This window comes from Cydia fagiglandana, chromosome Z, assembly GCF_963556715.1.
Source record: "Cydia fagiglandana chromosome Z, ilCydFagi1.1, whole genome shotgun sequence".
NCBI lineage: Eukaryota > Metazoa > Arthropoda > Insecta > Lepidoptera > Tortricidae > Cydia > Cydia fagiglandana.
The window spans coordinates 38,042,479-38,059,524 of NC_085959.1; the positions used below are offsets into that span (position 1 = coordinate 38,042,479).

At 42.4% G+C, this 17,046-nt stretch overlaps 1 protein-coding gene across 1 annotated transcript in view; it reads right to left on the reverse strand.

The window, feature by feature from the left end:
• LOC134678646 (serine/arginine repetitive matrix protein 2) overlaps window positions 1-17,046 on the reverse strand; it is a 176,201-nt gene that overhangs the window by 111,649 nt on the left and 47,506 nt on the right. The window contains exons 2-3 of the mRNA XM_063537292.1: window positions 14,827-14,970; window positions 12,622-14,294 (exon numbers count right to left, since the gene is read on the reverse strand). Of these exons, the coding sequence (XP_063393362.1) occupies window positions 12,622-14,294; window positions 14,827-14,970 (1,817 nt within the window). The remainder of the gene's footprint in view (window positions 1-12,621; window positions 14,295-14,826; window positions 14,971-17,046) is intronic.

Sequence of the window (17,046 nt, forward strand, 5' to 3'; positions counted from 1 at the left end):
AAAAAGTTAATAAATAGGGGGGGTCCCCATACAAATTTCTTTTTTATTGTGACTGACATATAGTACCTAAACCTAACCTACTTCCAGATGACCTAGAAGGATGAAATTTGGAATCCAGCTCGGTAATTGTGTGTAAGCGTAGGAAAAAATATAAAAATAAAAAAAGTTAAAAAATAGGGGGGGTCCCCATACAAAAAAACCTGTAATACGCGCTAAACAACCGGCCAACGGTGTGTCGTTGGCGGCGCGCGGCACCACATAATTAATACAAAGAACAGAAGTAAAAAACATGCAGCGAAAACACAAGAAAAAACATTAAATCTCAATACCTGCCTAGTTTTCTTTACAAAAAGTATTGATATCCCATCAAAAACATAAATGTAAAAAAGGAGAGCCAAGTTCAATACAAAAATTATGCTTGGCTGTGGGGTTCGCCGCAAAAAGAATGGAGATCTAAATGAGTCCCCAGTTCTATGCAAAATCCAAATATGTATTTATAGGAACAAAATAACATTATAAACAAGTATTAAACTCTATTTCTTTGCTTTATTGGATACCTATAACAATTGCTGTTATTTAAAAAAAATGTGAGATCTTAAAGTAGGTTAGATTTGGCTTGGCCAGTTTTTATCAGAATTACAAAATGTATATGTTGAATAACTTTATAAAATGACTGATGTAATGAAAACTGGCCAAGTCAAATCTAACCTGCTTTAAGATCTCGCATTTTTTTTAAATAACAGCAATTGTTATAGGTATCCAATAAAGCAAAGAAATAGAGTTTAATACTTGTTTATAATGTTATTTTGTTCCTATAAATACATATTTGGATTTTGCATAGAACTGGGGACTCATTTAGATCTCCATTCTTTTTGCGGCGAACCCCACAGCCAAGCATAATTTTTGTATTGAACTTGGCTCTCCTTTTTTACATTTATGTTTTTGATGGGATTATTATGAATAGACCATGACTACATAAGGTTTTCAATTGTTTTAAGTCATAGCGTCGTTTTCCTCAAGCTATGTGAATTTATATATGACAAACAAGTTTAGTATGTAAGTATTTATTTACCTATTGTTTAGATATTATTACCGCCAAAAAGAGGACGATAATGTTAACTATGTGTATACGTAATAGTACATTGTGTTTATAACGGCGGTAAACAAGAATTTACGAACAAGTGAAAATCGAAGCCCGAAGCCGAAAGCGAGGGTTTTATTAGTAGAGATGCCACGAATATTCTGCAACTAATCGGTATTCGGCCACTTTGCCGAATATTCGGTATTCGGCCGAATACCGAATATCTGTTACACCTACCTCAAAAGAAAAAAATCACACAAAAATAACCAAAAACTTGTATATTTAATATCTAAAATGTATTCTTGGAAAATGGTTAAATAAGAAGGCAAATTTTTGAGCAGTTGTTGATTCCAAAATATTTTATTTTTTATCATGGGCTGATTTGATTGGCTCTAACTACATTAATTAATTCTGTTCAACATAAACATATATCTTAGCAAACGTTGTGCTTTGTTGGCGAACAGTTTTCGTGATAATTGTGACTCAAACTGTTCACGTTATGCCGAATATTCGGTCGCCGAATATTCGGTATTCGGCCGAGAGAGGGGGCCGAATATTCGGTATTCGGCCAAATTCACTATTCGGGGCATCTCTATTTATTAGCACGAGTTCGTAATTCCTGTACTTAACTTACCGTCCGTGGCACACAGAATGTTTTTCATCAAACTTGTAAGGAAAAAATGGGAAAATCGAAATGTAGGATTTACGGACCTGTGCCCTGTTTATCAAAAGCTTGTAACTTGTAATACAATTGGAAGTCCCTTTTTGACAGCGTTTATTAGAAAGGGACTTCCACTTGTATTACAAGTTACAAGCTTTTGATAAACAGGGCACACATCGCCTACTTGTAAAATCATATTTTACGAGCAAGTGTGATTAAATAATAAGTATTGGATATTGCTGTATATTTTTATTCATCATCATCATTCTCTTGCCCTTGTCCCATTCACTTGGGGTCGGCGCAGCATGTATATTTTTATTGTATAAATAAATTTAATAAAAAAGTACCTATACTTTACGTACCTGTAAATTGTTGAAACGTGAAATTGCCATTTGCTTTAACTATATTTCACTTCATTCACTACCCAAATATTTTAAATTTGAATACAATTGAATTCTTCACATTACAAATCATGCAAGATCAAACTTTATGACGTTAACTTCAAGCTTGAAATTGCCATGACAACGAAAAGTGGTTCACGTACGAATTTCCATATATGTAAAACCGTATTTTCTCTAACACAAACATGACCCAAAGCAAAGATATTTCTGTACTAATCACAGATTACTGAACAATACCCTAATAAACGATTTCTATATCACCCTTCCAAATTCAAAAGGTCATATTTCCCTACAAATTTCAAAAAGAAATAGCCGTTTTTGTAATACGTCACACAACCTACGCTTCCATTGTCCTGGTTCCAGCGCCTAAGTCAAATATATGTTAACAAAATTGAACCTTACTGCATAGTAATAGGGTTATATGTGTATAGATATTTTTGAAGCTGTAAGCTAGATAGTACGGTCATTTGTTAGTTAATAGGTTTTTGATTAGATACGTTGGGTATGCGGGGCACGGGACCCGATGTTAGGTGATATGGGTAGGTATAATAGACTAGGCTGTGCTACCGATTTCATCTGCGCCTCCATACAATCCAAATTACGCTGAAATAACGTGAAATTTGATATTAACATTCAAGTAATATATACGTATCGTAATTTAGTTATTTGCCTCTTTATCGCTCCAATATGCAAGTGTGATACCGAGGTCAGATAACGAAATTTCGATTATCTTGTTTCGCGGTAGACCCCCAGATTGTGATGGACAGTGGTAGTGGCGCCCCCTACGTAGAGTCTTGCGTAATATTCCCCGTTGAACAAAGAAAATAGTGACTCTTATACTTGTTTTAACAAATTAAACAGTCTATAAAAAAAAACATGGGATTATTTTATCTCGGAATTATTAGGTAACCTCTGTCACAGAATATTAAGTAATAGTATTATCATACAGAACGGCCACACACCGCTCCGCCCCGCCTCGCATTACCTCACCCCGCGACTGGCCACGACATGAATCTGGCGGACATCTGGCGTCCTCTCAGTAAAGCGACTTACCCACACATACACAATGACGCGTGTACAGACGTGCCGCGCACACATGTAAACGCAAATGATTTTTGATGTACGGCGTGTCCGCCTTGTGCCTCTGTCTTCATGTATTATTTGTGTTTCGATGTATCTACATTCATTCTGAGGATGTGCAATAAAGAGGATTTGTATTGTATTGTATTAAAATCCAAAAGGGGAAAAAAAGGGGGTATAGAATTTCGAACTGCGTCAAGTCACAAGTAGCGATAACCTCTCTAGTTAATTAGTCACTAGATTTTAGTTTCTGAGCGGTCGCTGCAACTCCAACTCGGAACTAAGTTCCAAGTGTTCCAACTAGTTGTAAATCTATGGATCCAACAAATTTCTATAGAGTTTCTCTCCATATACAACTGAGCCTTGTGGCACGAGCAATAAAACGATTTAAACTTTCACGATTTTTACTCATTATATAAATAAAATACAATAAAAAATATTATTTACTGAAACGGGACTCGAAATAATTAAGTTTTTAAATTTACCTTCGACGTTTAGAGGACGGCGTTGACCTCGTGGTTTCAGACTTAAATACGCTTTTAGGTCGAAGGTCTGTTTCGGCCAAAAGATTCGAACCTTTCAGCCGCGCCGAAACTGTATTTTCGGTAGTTTCTAGCCGAAGTTTCGGTCCCGATTTCGGCAAATTTCGGCACAAACGTTATATATGCTTCGGCCGAGAGTCCGTTTCGCAAAACCTTCGTATTCGGTTTTGGCATAAAATCATGTTTCGGTCGGCCTCTAGTATCTACAAACAATTACTTTTTATAACGTTATCTTATCAACACAGCCCACAGCGGAGTGAAATGTTTTACGAGCCAGAGATGAGAAATTCCTCGTACTCTTTAGAAACGGGATAACATAATAACGGACTGAATGCCGTCTATTGTTCGCACTGTTGTCTGTCTGGCTGTGCTTTCGGATTGGCTTCCGAGACGTGGTGATATCACGCGACAAAAGCCTAATTTTCTGCATGGAGAAAGTAGCGGTTTCTGACTCCTGGCAGGGGTGCGAAACTCCTGAGATCGGTCAAACTCGGTTCCGCTCGGCTCAGCATTGCTCCGAGCAATTATTAGGGTTGGCACCACTTGACTTCCTTCTGCGTGCACGACCACAGATAAGACAATCACTTGAATTTTGACAACCCTAAATAGCCGAAAGGGATAGTGTCATTGAGAAGTTTCAGGATAGGTTTCAGAATAAAACACAGGAATAGCAGTATAGCGTGTACTGGTCGGTTACAGACTGACTTGCTTAACTAGTTTTAAAACTACCCTTTATTATAAACACTACATCCCTCCACCAATAGTTGAAAAACTATCCATACACCTAATAACAAATTATAAGTTTAACACTGAGGCGACTTTTTGTATTAATAATCGGGGTTTGGATTTCTTGTGCTCCTTAATGGAAATCGTCGCACAAAAACATCTGGTTCAATCGGCTCGTCGTTATATACTCCGGGGGGTGTAATTGAAACAAGTGGTTGAGGTGGTACTTCAGGGGCAGCCGTGGTACCCTGAAGCCGCGGCGATGATGTTTGTGAGACGACACTCGAAAACGAGCAATCGGACATGTCGGCGTCGTCGTCCTCTTCCCCCGCAGCCGCAGGCAGCGGCGCCGGCGGCGGTGCTGCGGTCTCGCAGGGCACCTCCTCTCTCGGCGCACTGGGTTGTAGAACGGGCACATCACCATCGTAGCCGTCGTCTTCCAAAGCCTTATTGCCTTTGTACATAAGCAACTGATCAATATGCTTCTTAGCGGTTACTTGGAGACTTTTAATATAAACATTGAACATTGACGAGCCGATGGTACTTAAAATTGTTCCTTCTAACCATGTATGTTTTGTGCCATTTTTGAAATATGATTTTACGAGTACACAGTCTCCGACATTAAATTTAATTTGCCTCTTTCCATTGTAATATTTACGCTGTGAGATCTGTTTTTGGAGCACATTTTTATCAGCCGATAAAAACAGAGCATATCGTTGTAATCGATTTGCCGCGAACTCCGGTACGCCTTTCTTGCTACCAAAAATCGAAATTAAAGGCTTATGGTCAGTCCTTAAAATAAAAGGCTCAGGTCTACCGTACAAGTAATGGTGGAATTTTTTTATTCCAAAAATTATAGCAACCGCCTCTTTTTGAATTTGAGCATAGTTTTGCTCACTTTTAGATAATGACCGAGATGCGTAGGCCACGACGCGCTCGGTGCCATCCGCTTGCGTTTGAGCCAATAAGGCTGCCAGACCCTTGGGACCCGCATCCACAGTGACAATCGTCGGCAAATCGGGGTTATAGTGAGCCAATACCTTATCAGACGCAAGCTCCTTTTTTATTGCTTCAAAAGCATCGTTTTGAGCCTCGCCCCACTGCCATTTGCAATCTTTTTTTAATAACAAATTTAATGCACTTAACATACTGGCAGCATTAGGAATAAACGTCCTATAATAATTTAGCATACCTAGAAAGGATTTTAATTCCGTCACGTTCCTAGGTCTTTGACATTCTAGAACAGCATTTACCTTCTTTTTAGACTTGTGCAACCCATTTTTGTCAATAACAAATCCTAAATACTCTACGGAATCCTTAAAAAATTCACATTTTTCCTGTTTCACGCGTAACCCGGCATCCTTTAGTCTACCTAAAACTTGTTCCAACCTAGCCACGTGAGATTCCCTATTTGGCGCGGTAATTAATAAATCATCTAAGAATATACACGTGCCCTCAATACCAGCTAGCAGTTTGTCCATGCATTGTTGAAAAATGCACGGAGCGTTGGATAGGCCAAAAACTAAACGGGTATACCGGAATAACCCCTTATGGGTATTTATACAGGTTAAATTGCGCGACGGTTCGTCTAGAACCAGCTGATTGTAAGCTCTGGATAGGTCTAATTTGGAAAACTCCACCCCTCCATGCAATTTTGAAAACAAATCTTCTATTCGCGGTAACGGATAATTGTTAATAAATAAAATGTTGTTTAAGGTTACTGAGTAATCACCGCAGATTCGAATATTGCCATCCGAACGCAACACGGGGACAATTGGCGTAGCTATATCGGAATGTTCGACTTTCTCCAAAATGCCTAAATCTAATAACCTCTGCAACTCAGTTTCAACTTTAGGCTTTAACGCTAAAGGTACCGTCCGGGGCTTACAAAACTTAAACACGGCATCTTTTTTAATTTTTAAATGAATTTTATAGGGAGTAAATGTGCCAAGTTCCCCCGAAAATACCTCCGAGTACTTTTCGTGCAATTTTTTTAACATCGGATCCTCTTGTATGTTATGACAATTTAGGTTACACAAATGTAGGTCAAATTTGGTAATAAAATCACGTTCTAGCAATGGCAATTGCGATATATGAGAATCGATCGTGGCAATAATAAAAAATTTAATCTCAATTATACGATTATCAAACTTAACCGGTAATAAGATATAACCCACAGGTGTGATTTTATTGCCATCGTAACAATTGAGCCTTACGTTACACTTGCATAGGGCATAATTTACTTTAAATGTTTTTGCGTAAACATCGGCGGGTAAGACGGACACTGCGCTGCCGGTGTCAACTTCGCACAAAATCGACTTGTTATCAATCAACACAGATTGCATCATAGGTTTCCCGTTAACCGAACGGATAGGAAAAAAATCATAAATACCTTCGCAATATCGTCAGTATCCTCGGCTAAGAAATTTGTGGTCTTAATTTTAGATTTACACACTCGGCTCAGATGGCCTTTCTTTCCGCACTTTTTACACGAATACTGAGTAAATTTACACTGTTCTTTGGAATGTCCGTGATATCCACATGCACTACACTTTGATTTTTTCTTATCGCCTTCCGCGGCGGGGCGTAGCGCGAACACATCTGCAGATGCGCCGGCGCTGGCGCTGACCGTACTATTGTTGCCATGCACCGCCAGCCGCGCACAGCGCACGCTCTGCGCCAGTTGCAGGGCTTTATTGAAAGTCAACGAAGTTGGGTCTTCGGCAAAAAGTTTTTCTTTCTCCTTCCTGTTTTCTAGTCCAAGCACAAAACGATCTCTTAACGCGGAGTCGAGTTCCGTAGTGAACGAGCAATATTGCGCCAGACTGCGCACACGCGCCGCCCAGTCGTTTAATTCCTCTCCGGGACGCTGTTCCGCTTTGTAGAATAAATATCGCTCGGCGAAAACACATCGCTTGGCTTCAAAATGTCCGTCTAACTTCGCAATGAGGTCATTATAGCTGATCGAATCTAGGTCAGCTGGAGACACTAGGTCCTTTGCGATGCGAAAAGTGTCCTCCACCAGGGCAGAAAGTAGTACCGCTCGACGTGTAGCACCAGATTTATCTGTTAGCTCCGTAAATTTGTTCGCCAAACAAAACTGAGCAAAACGACTTTTAAAAATGGCCCACTCCTGCGTGCGGTGGTCGAACGTCGGGCTGTTACCTAACACCAGATTCGTTGCTAACATCTTCTCACTTGTGTATAACTGACTTTTATCATAAAAACTTCACTTTTATACGCGTATGTTCTTTTTTTCGTCGCCACTGAGAAGTTTCAGGATAGGTTTCAGAATAAAACACAGGAATAGCAGTATAGCGTGTACTGGTCGGTTACAGACTGACTTGCTTAACTAGTTTTAAAACTACCCTTTATTATAAACACTACAGTCATATATTAGAAAGGGATAGCATGATTCGACCCTGAACCGCTGTCAAACTTCGGTTTTGTAGGAAGTTTCCTTTCTGTACGGTAGTACTATTATTTATTCTGTGCTCCTGGTGAAGAACCCTCCATACTTGCGCGTAAATCACGGCGCCAAGGGTTCTTGTGTGTGTGTTGTTGTCACTGATCTACCTACCTACCGCGAACCACGTTCGACGTATTGCCTCTCTCTCGCACTTGTAAATTCGTACGTAAGTGTGACAGGGAGACAAGGTGCTAGCATGAGTTGCGTTCTCGCGCGCGAGTCCATACTTGTCGCGCTTGATGTACTTATGAAGTCGCGCGCGAGAGCACAACTCATGGTAGCAGGTCTAGAATGCCGCTTACGCTTAATATAATGATTTCGCGTTTGGTTCCCCGGTTTTTAATCCCGCGGGGAGCGGATACTAAAATACTCGTGCTATCATATTACTTATGAGGTGACCTCGCTCTTCGTAATAAACGTTTCATAACGCGGTGTCTGTTTAGTCTGTAAATTGTCGTATATCATTTATATGGTTAACTGCAATTAGTGCACCCGGCATGTGCTGACTCATCCCAAAACAATGACGGGCTCAGCAGGGGTCCACGCATTCCCGAGTGCTGCTGATAACTCGCACGTTTGTAATGAATGGTACCTATTATTCAATTCGCTATTCACCCAGACAGACGTTAAAATATCACTTTAGACACAGAATAAATAATAGTACTAGGTACAGAAGATTCACTCTCTAACAAAACGCGTCTGTTACGATCAGCACAGATGTGGCGACAGCGCCACGCGCGGCTTATGGCTTTCCCCAAAATTGGGGTGGAACGGATGTACTTTTAGCTACCTGTAGCAAAGCGACGAAATCGCGGAGTGAGCCACGCCTGCTTTAGATAAAAATGCAAAACGAGGGTTAAAGGTTGTCCGTATTTCGGACATTGTCGAATGAAGGGTTGTCCCTTTATATCTGAAAAAGGTGACTTAGCTTATTCCATAATAGCACACTATTTATGCGCTAACCTTTCGCAATTGGGTAAGTTCATCGACCCGCAATCAATCGACCTATATATGCGGTGGGCGGAGCAGATATAAATATACCTTAGGAGTACCTATACGATATCCAACAAACAGGCATATAAGGTAAAATGCCTTTTTATAAGAACACTAACTTCTGCCCGTGACTTCCACGCGTATTCGGGAAACGAGATAATCACAAGATCTAGAAACGATATAGACATGAACTAGATTTACATTAGATATCGACTAGATGTGACTTGGATATCTAAGTCATAACTTGTCGAAATCGTTCAAGAGGGCCTCCAGAATCGCGGAAACGTCAAATTTGACATATCTATCTTACAAATATCTTTAGGGTGTAAGTCACTTTGACAAAAATAAAAAGTTGGTCGCTTTCTACAGAAGTACGGTCAAATTATCCATATCGTAACTTGTTGAGGTCTAGTAAAGATCTAATACATTTTCAGAATGGAGCCGTTCGTCTGCGTGGGATGTTTCTTGATAAAGCCTATCTCATGTCCTTTATCGGGCCTCAAACTAACTCCATCTCACATTTCATCTAAATCGGTTCAGCGGTTTAAGCGTGAAGAGGTAACTGACTGGCATTGTATTAGGATAGGTTGTAGAAGGATTTGAACGTAGACAAGAGAATACTAAGACGTGTAAAGCAGTGCAGAATAACACGATTGATGGGGAGATGGTAGTACATAGCACCATACATTACCTATATGTGGTAGCTGAACTATCTCAACTAAGTAACATTGCCTTTTTAGGGTTCCGCACCCAAAGGGTAAAACGGGACCCTATTACTAAGACTTCGCTGTCCGTCCGTCCGTCCGTCTGTCACCAGGCTGTATCTCACGAACCGTGATAGCTAGACAGTTGAAATTTTTCACAGATGATGTATTTCTGTTGCCGCTATAACAACAAATAGTAAAAACAGAATAAAATAAAGATATAAATGGGGCTCCCATACAACAAACGTGATTTTTGACCAAAGTTAAGCAACGTCGGGAGTGGTCAGTATTTGGATGGGTGACCGTTTCTTTTTTGCTTTTTATTGTTTTTTTTTTGCATTATGGTACGGAACCCTTCGTGCGCGAGTCCAACTCGCACTTGCCCGGTTTTTATTATAAAAAAAACTAATAGAATAGCGAATTGAGCATCAAGTCCTTTACATGTACAATAGTAACAAAACTATCAAGTTTTAATATCTTTAAGCATAGATTTATAAGGCATAGATCCCTAGTCCGTACACCCCCAGTGAAGCCATTTCAAGTGCGACGTCTCGTCACACTCGTATCGTCGTATTCGAACGGCCGTCGCAGTACTCAAAGTCAAATCGGTGTGTGTACACCTCCCGTTTAAAAATCAAAAACTACAGGAAAGATGGTTGTTTGTACAGTGAATGGGTGTCACAACACATCATATAATAAAAATAAACCGCCCGATATTACATTTCACGCGTAAGTACCGAGTTTAAGGTGATATTTTTACATAATCGTAAATACAACAATCCAAATTTTCGTCAGCTGCCATTTCTTCTAAATGTTGCCAGTGTAGTGAATATTTTTTCCTCCAAATGGAACATGACGTCTACATTCTAAAATAAATACGCTCAATTGAATTTAATTGTATAATTGTAGAAAATTATAATTAAGTTAATTATTTAGGTACTTATTTTTTTTTCTAATTTTTATTATGTGTAATGTTCGTTTCAGTTTTCTGACTGATCTGCTGTCTGCGAGATGGAAGGAAAAAAAGTAGACTAAATCGGAATGACGCAATATGGAAACATTGGAAACCGACTAAACACAGTCGAATATGCTCTGTCATATTTAAATGTATTCTTATTATTTTATGCGCTTTTATTTTGTTGAATAAAAATAAAATAGTAAAAACTTATCAGCTATTTATTTAAACCTTATTTCACAAAGTACAGAAATGCAATAAATCCCAAAATAAACAAAAAGCTTTTGCTACAAAATTGAATCTACACACTTCCTAATTATTAATAACCAAGTGTGGATGTTGTTAAAAATCCCCTACTTTGAGAGATGTAAATGAATACTGGCAACATATTTTGTATATATGTGTGAGTTTGCTGAGCGTAAAACACGAGCGTCGCACGCACACATCCATCGTGTTTCGGCTTCACTTTTGGCAGGTTCACCGTATGGGGACTATCTGTCTATGCGTTATTAGTTTAAGTCTTTAAGTACCCGAAAGGAACATAATTGTTTGTATAGATTTGCGCAAAATAAAACAGAAGTAAGTAGGTACCCAAGCGTCATCTCACCTACAGATAAATATGATATTATAACTAGTAGTTACTGTAACTAGTTGACGCAACTTATTTAGTTCTATTCCGCTTTAGAAACTTGACCCATAAAAAAATTATACCTACCCTTAATTTTAGCTTTGGAAGAAATTCAGAGACCCGAAAAGATCCGAAACTCTGTGACCGTTAAACATTTGACAATACTCGGGCATCATTCATTGAAAATTCAAACAGGACACGTGTTGTGGTCCCTTGCGTGACAGGGTAGATGTCCTTTTTACATGTCCCCTGGTACGTATTTAGACTACCCTTCGCAAATGGACCCTTTTGTGTAGGTACGGGAATGTTGGACGTGTTATTTTACTGAATTCTGAACACGTTGTGTGGTTGTGGTTATTTTTAGACTGACGGTATTTTGTAAATGCATATTGTTTTTTATGTCAGATCTTATACTATAATTTTTAGCATAGTTAATTAATACCTACCTACTTACATTAGGTAAGTAAGTATGTATTAAGCATCTCAAATTCTTCGAAACCGTATGGTGTCGTCGATTTAGTGTTCTTTTGAGTGGATCGTTAGAGTATGAGCTAATATTAATAAGTGTTTTGATACATACATTATACAATAGTGTTAATGATGATGTAAAATTATTACCAATAAGTAAACTATGACTAACGTAACCATTTGTAACTTTATAGGTACTGTATACATACGAGTTTCTAATCCACCTACAAAATAGCCTTACATAACTGTATGACGCGAGGGTCGTACCTACCTGTCAATAAGTTAGGTATGTTTTACAGTTTGACAAGTGTATTTTTTCTTATAATAGGGACTACAAAAGCACATATTTAAAGGCTCGACATGCTCTCTGCCGGTTTTTATTAAGAATCATGCAGTAACTGACTGTGTTGTTTGATCAGTTTTTAACTGGTTTAATGTCGGTAAAACACCTCGTTACCTATGTATTAAACGTGTATAATTTGCATCTAATATACAGTAGTAGGTATTTAGGTCCTAGGAACATCGTTATCTCGGGAGTCGGGTTACGAGCTCGGGTAAGTACTGTTCTACATTCGTGTGTTTAGGCAAAATGCAGCTGTATATGTAGTTACATATTTAGATAAGGTAGGTGTTTATTTAAACACTAATTGACTAAAATTTCAAGTTAAATTTGATACTAGGTAAATAGGAAAAGAAAGTTTTCGGCAGTCGTGTCGTAATTGATCAGTGCTAGCTGTGAACCGCGTTTCGACGTGACACCGCGAGTGTATGCGCTTTCCCCGGCCTTATAGATAATTGCGCGAAACGACGGCGCGGGGGGCGGCGATCGATCGCGCTGTTTGTAAACATTGCGGCACCGGCCATAACTGGACAGGTTAGAATTAACATTATTATGTTAGTTTGTTTGTCTCACCTGTATGGTCTGTGCACTCTCCTTGTCGAGGAGGAACTCCATGGACTTGTGTGGGCGCGGCGCGCGCTGGTCGGGCGGGGCGAGCGCCAGCAGCGAGCGCGCGTGCAGCACCGTGCGCTGCGTGTCCACGTCCGTCTCCAGCACTCCTGGAGCGGGCGGCGGGCGCGCCCTAGGAGGCTTGTGCGCCACGCCGCCCGCCGGGGGTCCCGCCGCGCGAGACACCTCCTCCTTCAACGGGATACGGACATATTGCGGCCCGGCCGCCGCGCGCGGTCCCTGCCCCGCGTCTGCCGGGCTCGGAGCACCCCGCCCGTTCGCGCCTGCGCGAGCCTTCTTCTCCTTGCGTCCCGAGAAACGGAAGTTCGCGAAGCGGGACAAGAAGCCCGCTATGCGACTGCGCGGAGCGCGCGCGCCCGCGTCCGTCATCGCAGCGCAGCGGTCTGAGAGCGGCGCACGCGGCGCCTCGTCCCCCACCACTGTCACCTCCGCGTCCGCCGCGTCGTCGCTCGCGCTCGTGGATGAAACGCTTTCGCTTGTGGATGAGGCGCTCGCCTCGCGCCAGCTGACTTCGGCGACCACTGGCGAAAACGTTACGCCTTTGGAACCGGCGGAAATGGAACGCGCGGGCGGCGCAGCCGGCGCCGGCGCCACTAGCTGCAGCGACGCGCGTAATTCTTCGGGCGTCTCTCTCGGTGCTTCGCGCGCGCGCAGCTCGGGCGTCGAGCGCACCCGTGCGTCGCCGGAGCGCAGCGGCGTCGATGAGAACGCTGGCGCGCGCGGCGACGGCGTCCGCGTCGGTGAGGGCTCCATCCGCCGCCGCAACTCGTCCAACACGTCGTCCCACGCACCCCACGAGTCCCGCAACCTCTTCGCAGTCAGCACGGATAGTTCCCGGTCGTAGTTGCCCGTATCTTCGAGCGCGCGTTTCGCGGCTTCGTCGAGTCTCCGTGCGGTGGCTTCCATTTCGCGCGCGAACGCGATCTCGGATTCCGTGGTATCATCGCTGGCAGCGCTGGGTTCTCGCACGGGAGGAGACGGCTGTCGGGCTATGTAGACAGGGGGAGGTGGTGGAGGATGTACGCGCGGCGGTGGCGGCGGCGGAGGCAGACGCGGACGGCGCGGGCCGCCGCGGTAGTCTAGCGCGGTGAGGTCTGCCACGCTGACGGTGAGGCTCTCGGTGACCTCGAAGGTTTGTCGGAAACGCGCGCGGTGCGCGGTGGCGTGCCGGCGCGGCTCGGCGCACACGTCGAGCTCAGCGGGGAGGGAGAGGGCGCGCGCGGCGCGGGCTGGGCGCCGCTCTGCACTGGGCGAGGCGAGGTTGGGCGCGGAGCCGGCAGCACCCGGCGCTATTTCGGGCTGCCGACGCAGCGGGGGCGGGCGCCGAGCGCGCTCGCTGTACCCGCTATCCTCACTCAAGTTCTCGGCAGAGAGGTGCGGTCGCGGCGCGGGTGGTAGGTGGGCAGGTGGCGGTGAAGCGACGGGAGACTCTAGGGAATCCGGGGACAAGCTGGGCGACGCCGGCGCCGCGCAGGAGCGTTCGAGGGACTCGAACTGGGCGAGGCTGGACGAGCGTGACAGCGAGCCGGTGCTGGTGGGTGAGGAGGCCCGCTCGCGCCGCCGCCGCTTCGCCGGACAGGCCCACTCGCGCTCCGATTCGCTGTCGCACTCTGACCCTACAACAATACACCATTTACACAATACGGCAACTGATCGCGCGCAGTGAGCACACAAGAGCGATTCACAAGCCGTCAAAGTCGTGGTTTGCTACTGGCCAAGACAATTTCTAAACAACACTTCACAAACTTCACGGAGTAAGTTGACTGTGCAACAGTTTTCTAACACGTCGCCACGGCCAGAGACCGGCAATGACAATGACGCGAGTGCGTCTATGAGATTTTGGAAACAATCCAACTAATGCAGAATTGGGAAACACATGACAGTTGCCAAATAGTTATAGCAACGTATCATACTTTGTCTCCCCAATACCGTTTTATTACTGTCAAGATTTTCTGCACATGGGAGAGCTTACGCGTGGTTATTTTTGAATTCAGTGAAAGCAAAATACAATATTGCATCTGTCATTTCAACGTGCATATAGTGGCGCCATCTAGTTATCTTCCATAGAACTAAAAGGTGCTCTCGTTAATATGCTTCTAAAAGACGCAGCTATCGCCCGCAAGATGGCGTTAAAAACAAAACACTTACCAGCATTTCCCCGCACGTGTATGACCGAATCCGCGTCCGAATCGGAAAGCCATGTAGCTGCAGATGACCGCTCGGAACGGAGGTCATCGCTCGTCTCTTCTACTATTGTTTCGAGGTACAGTGCGTGGTGGCTGCCATTGTCGCCTGTGAACAATTTAGTCATTAGTAATGCTACTCGCCGTTAGATGGCGCTAATGTAAACAAACTAAATAAATAACATTTGATATTATAATATTTATAATATGTCCATACTATGCGTAATCTAATTCGCTTACAATAAAATTCGCTACTTAGAAACAAAATACACACAATAGAGGCTACATAGGTAGATCAGATAGATGTAGAATAGTTCATGCATAGTAACTCGCAGTGCTGAACAATGAGGTTCATTTTCATATAAAATGGCGAGCGCCGTGGCGCACAATGGTGCTTTCTCTTATTATTTCATTAGATGACGCAACGATGCACCGCCGAGTCGTGAACGAAATGTGAGAGGTCTCATAACCAGCTTCATTGGTGCCTTGGCTTTTGCAACTTTTTACTCATTACGATGTTTTATGTTGATTACGTTCTCGATTTAACTAAGCCATAAACCATAGAAAAGTGTGAGTGAAACTTTTCATTACTGGTCTTTGTGTTATGCATTCTAAAGGTTACTTAGGTACAATCAGCTGCAGAACTAAAGCACTCAAAAAGATCAAAACATAACTCAGAGTCAAGATATCGATCGATACAGATAAAAGTGAGTGATAAGCCGTTATGTTTTTCTAAAAGTCGGTACCCTCCAGCCGTCTAGACTCTAGACCTCAAAACTTGCCAATACAAATGCAATTTAGATTAGTCAAAATAAAGATTCAAATTAGACTGGAAAGGGAGGCCTTTTTATAGGCCTCTGGGCGGCTAGAGGATATTGTATTGTTTACGCATCTGTAAGTATACGTACATAATATGCCTAACAAAAAAAACGGAAGCCAAAACGTCAGATAATCTTTGAATATCTATGGCTCATATTACCTTTTAGAACAACGTTTAAGTTTAATTTGAAAGATCTTTGTACAGCTGTAGCGTGACCTTGCACGAGTCACAGAACTCGAGAGATAACGGTGTGACGTTATCACTGTTATCAGTGAAGGTAATGTCAAGGTAAAGGAAAATGTACGGAGATTTAGCTACGCCATTGAGAAATAATACGGTGCAAAGATGCAGAAAAACTTAAAAAAGTTTTGATAGCTGAGCTGAGTACAGATGGCGCTGCACGGCGTATTGTTGACAAACTTTAATTCTGATCTAGAAAATCTGTAAGAAGAAATGTTCCACTAATATGCTAATTGCCAAGTGGATGGCACATTGTAGTAACTGTAGTAAGAGATTGTACTGCCATAAAAATATATTTATTGGTATTTCAAATATCATAAAATCAGGGTTTTAAAACTGACCTATGAGACCGTGGCAAAGAGTGGCAAAAGAAGAAATCATTCACCCAACTGTTAGGAACTAGATCAAAGATTGCAGGCAATGTTTGGCATGGAAATATAATAATAGTTCATTATCATGGCACCAAACGCGGTAGTTCTCGCACCGTGATCTTAGCACGAAACCAATAGCTATTAAGTTCGGCATCTCAAGCTAACAGTCACAACACAAGAAATTATTCTCTGAATGCAGGTTTAGACGGCCTTAGCGAATCGTGCGCATACCGGCATTGAACCCGGCGGGCCCGTCACTACCGCGACCACATTAATGGTCGTATACACGCTAAGGCAATTAGGTATCCGGTTTATATGGCATTAGGAAATAGATAGTTGATTGATCTTTGTGCATGCTAAATTGGGTATCGTTCTTTCGTTTTATTTTAAAGTGCAGACAGAATATCCCATACAGGGATAAGTTCGCCTTTGTTGTATTTAATGCCTCTGTAATTGTGTTTCTCGTGTTTTTATTTCTATGTACAATAAAGTATATATACATATACATACATATATAGGTTATAGGTTCTCGCGGGCTTGGTTTCCGCAACTCGTCGTCATATTATAGCGCCTATTTTGCGTGGTGGGTTGGCGGCACTATTCTTGCCAACCCAACTCTACCGACCCTTGACGTCGCCGACGACTTCTATGTACATACATAAAATGTGTTCAATTTGGAAACAAGGGGGCTAGGCAAGATGACAATCGTTGAAAATTCATTCAGTACTTTTTACAGACAGAAGCGACGGGAGAT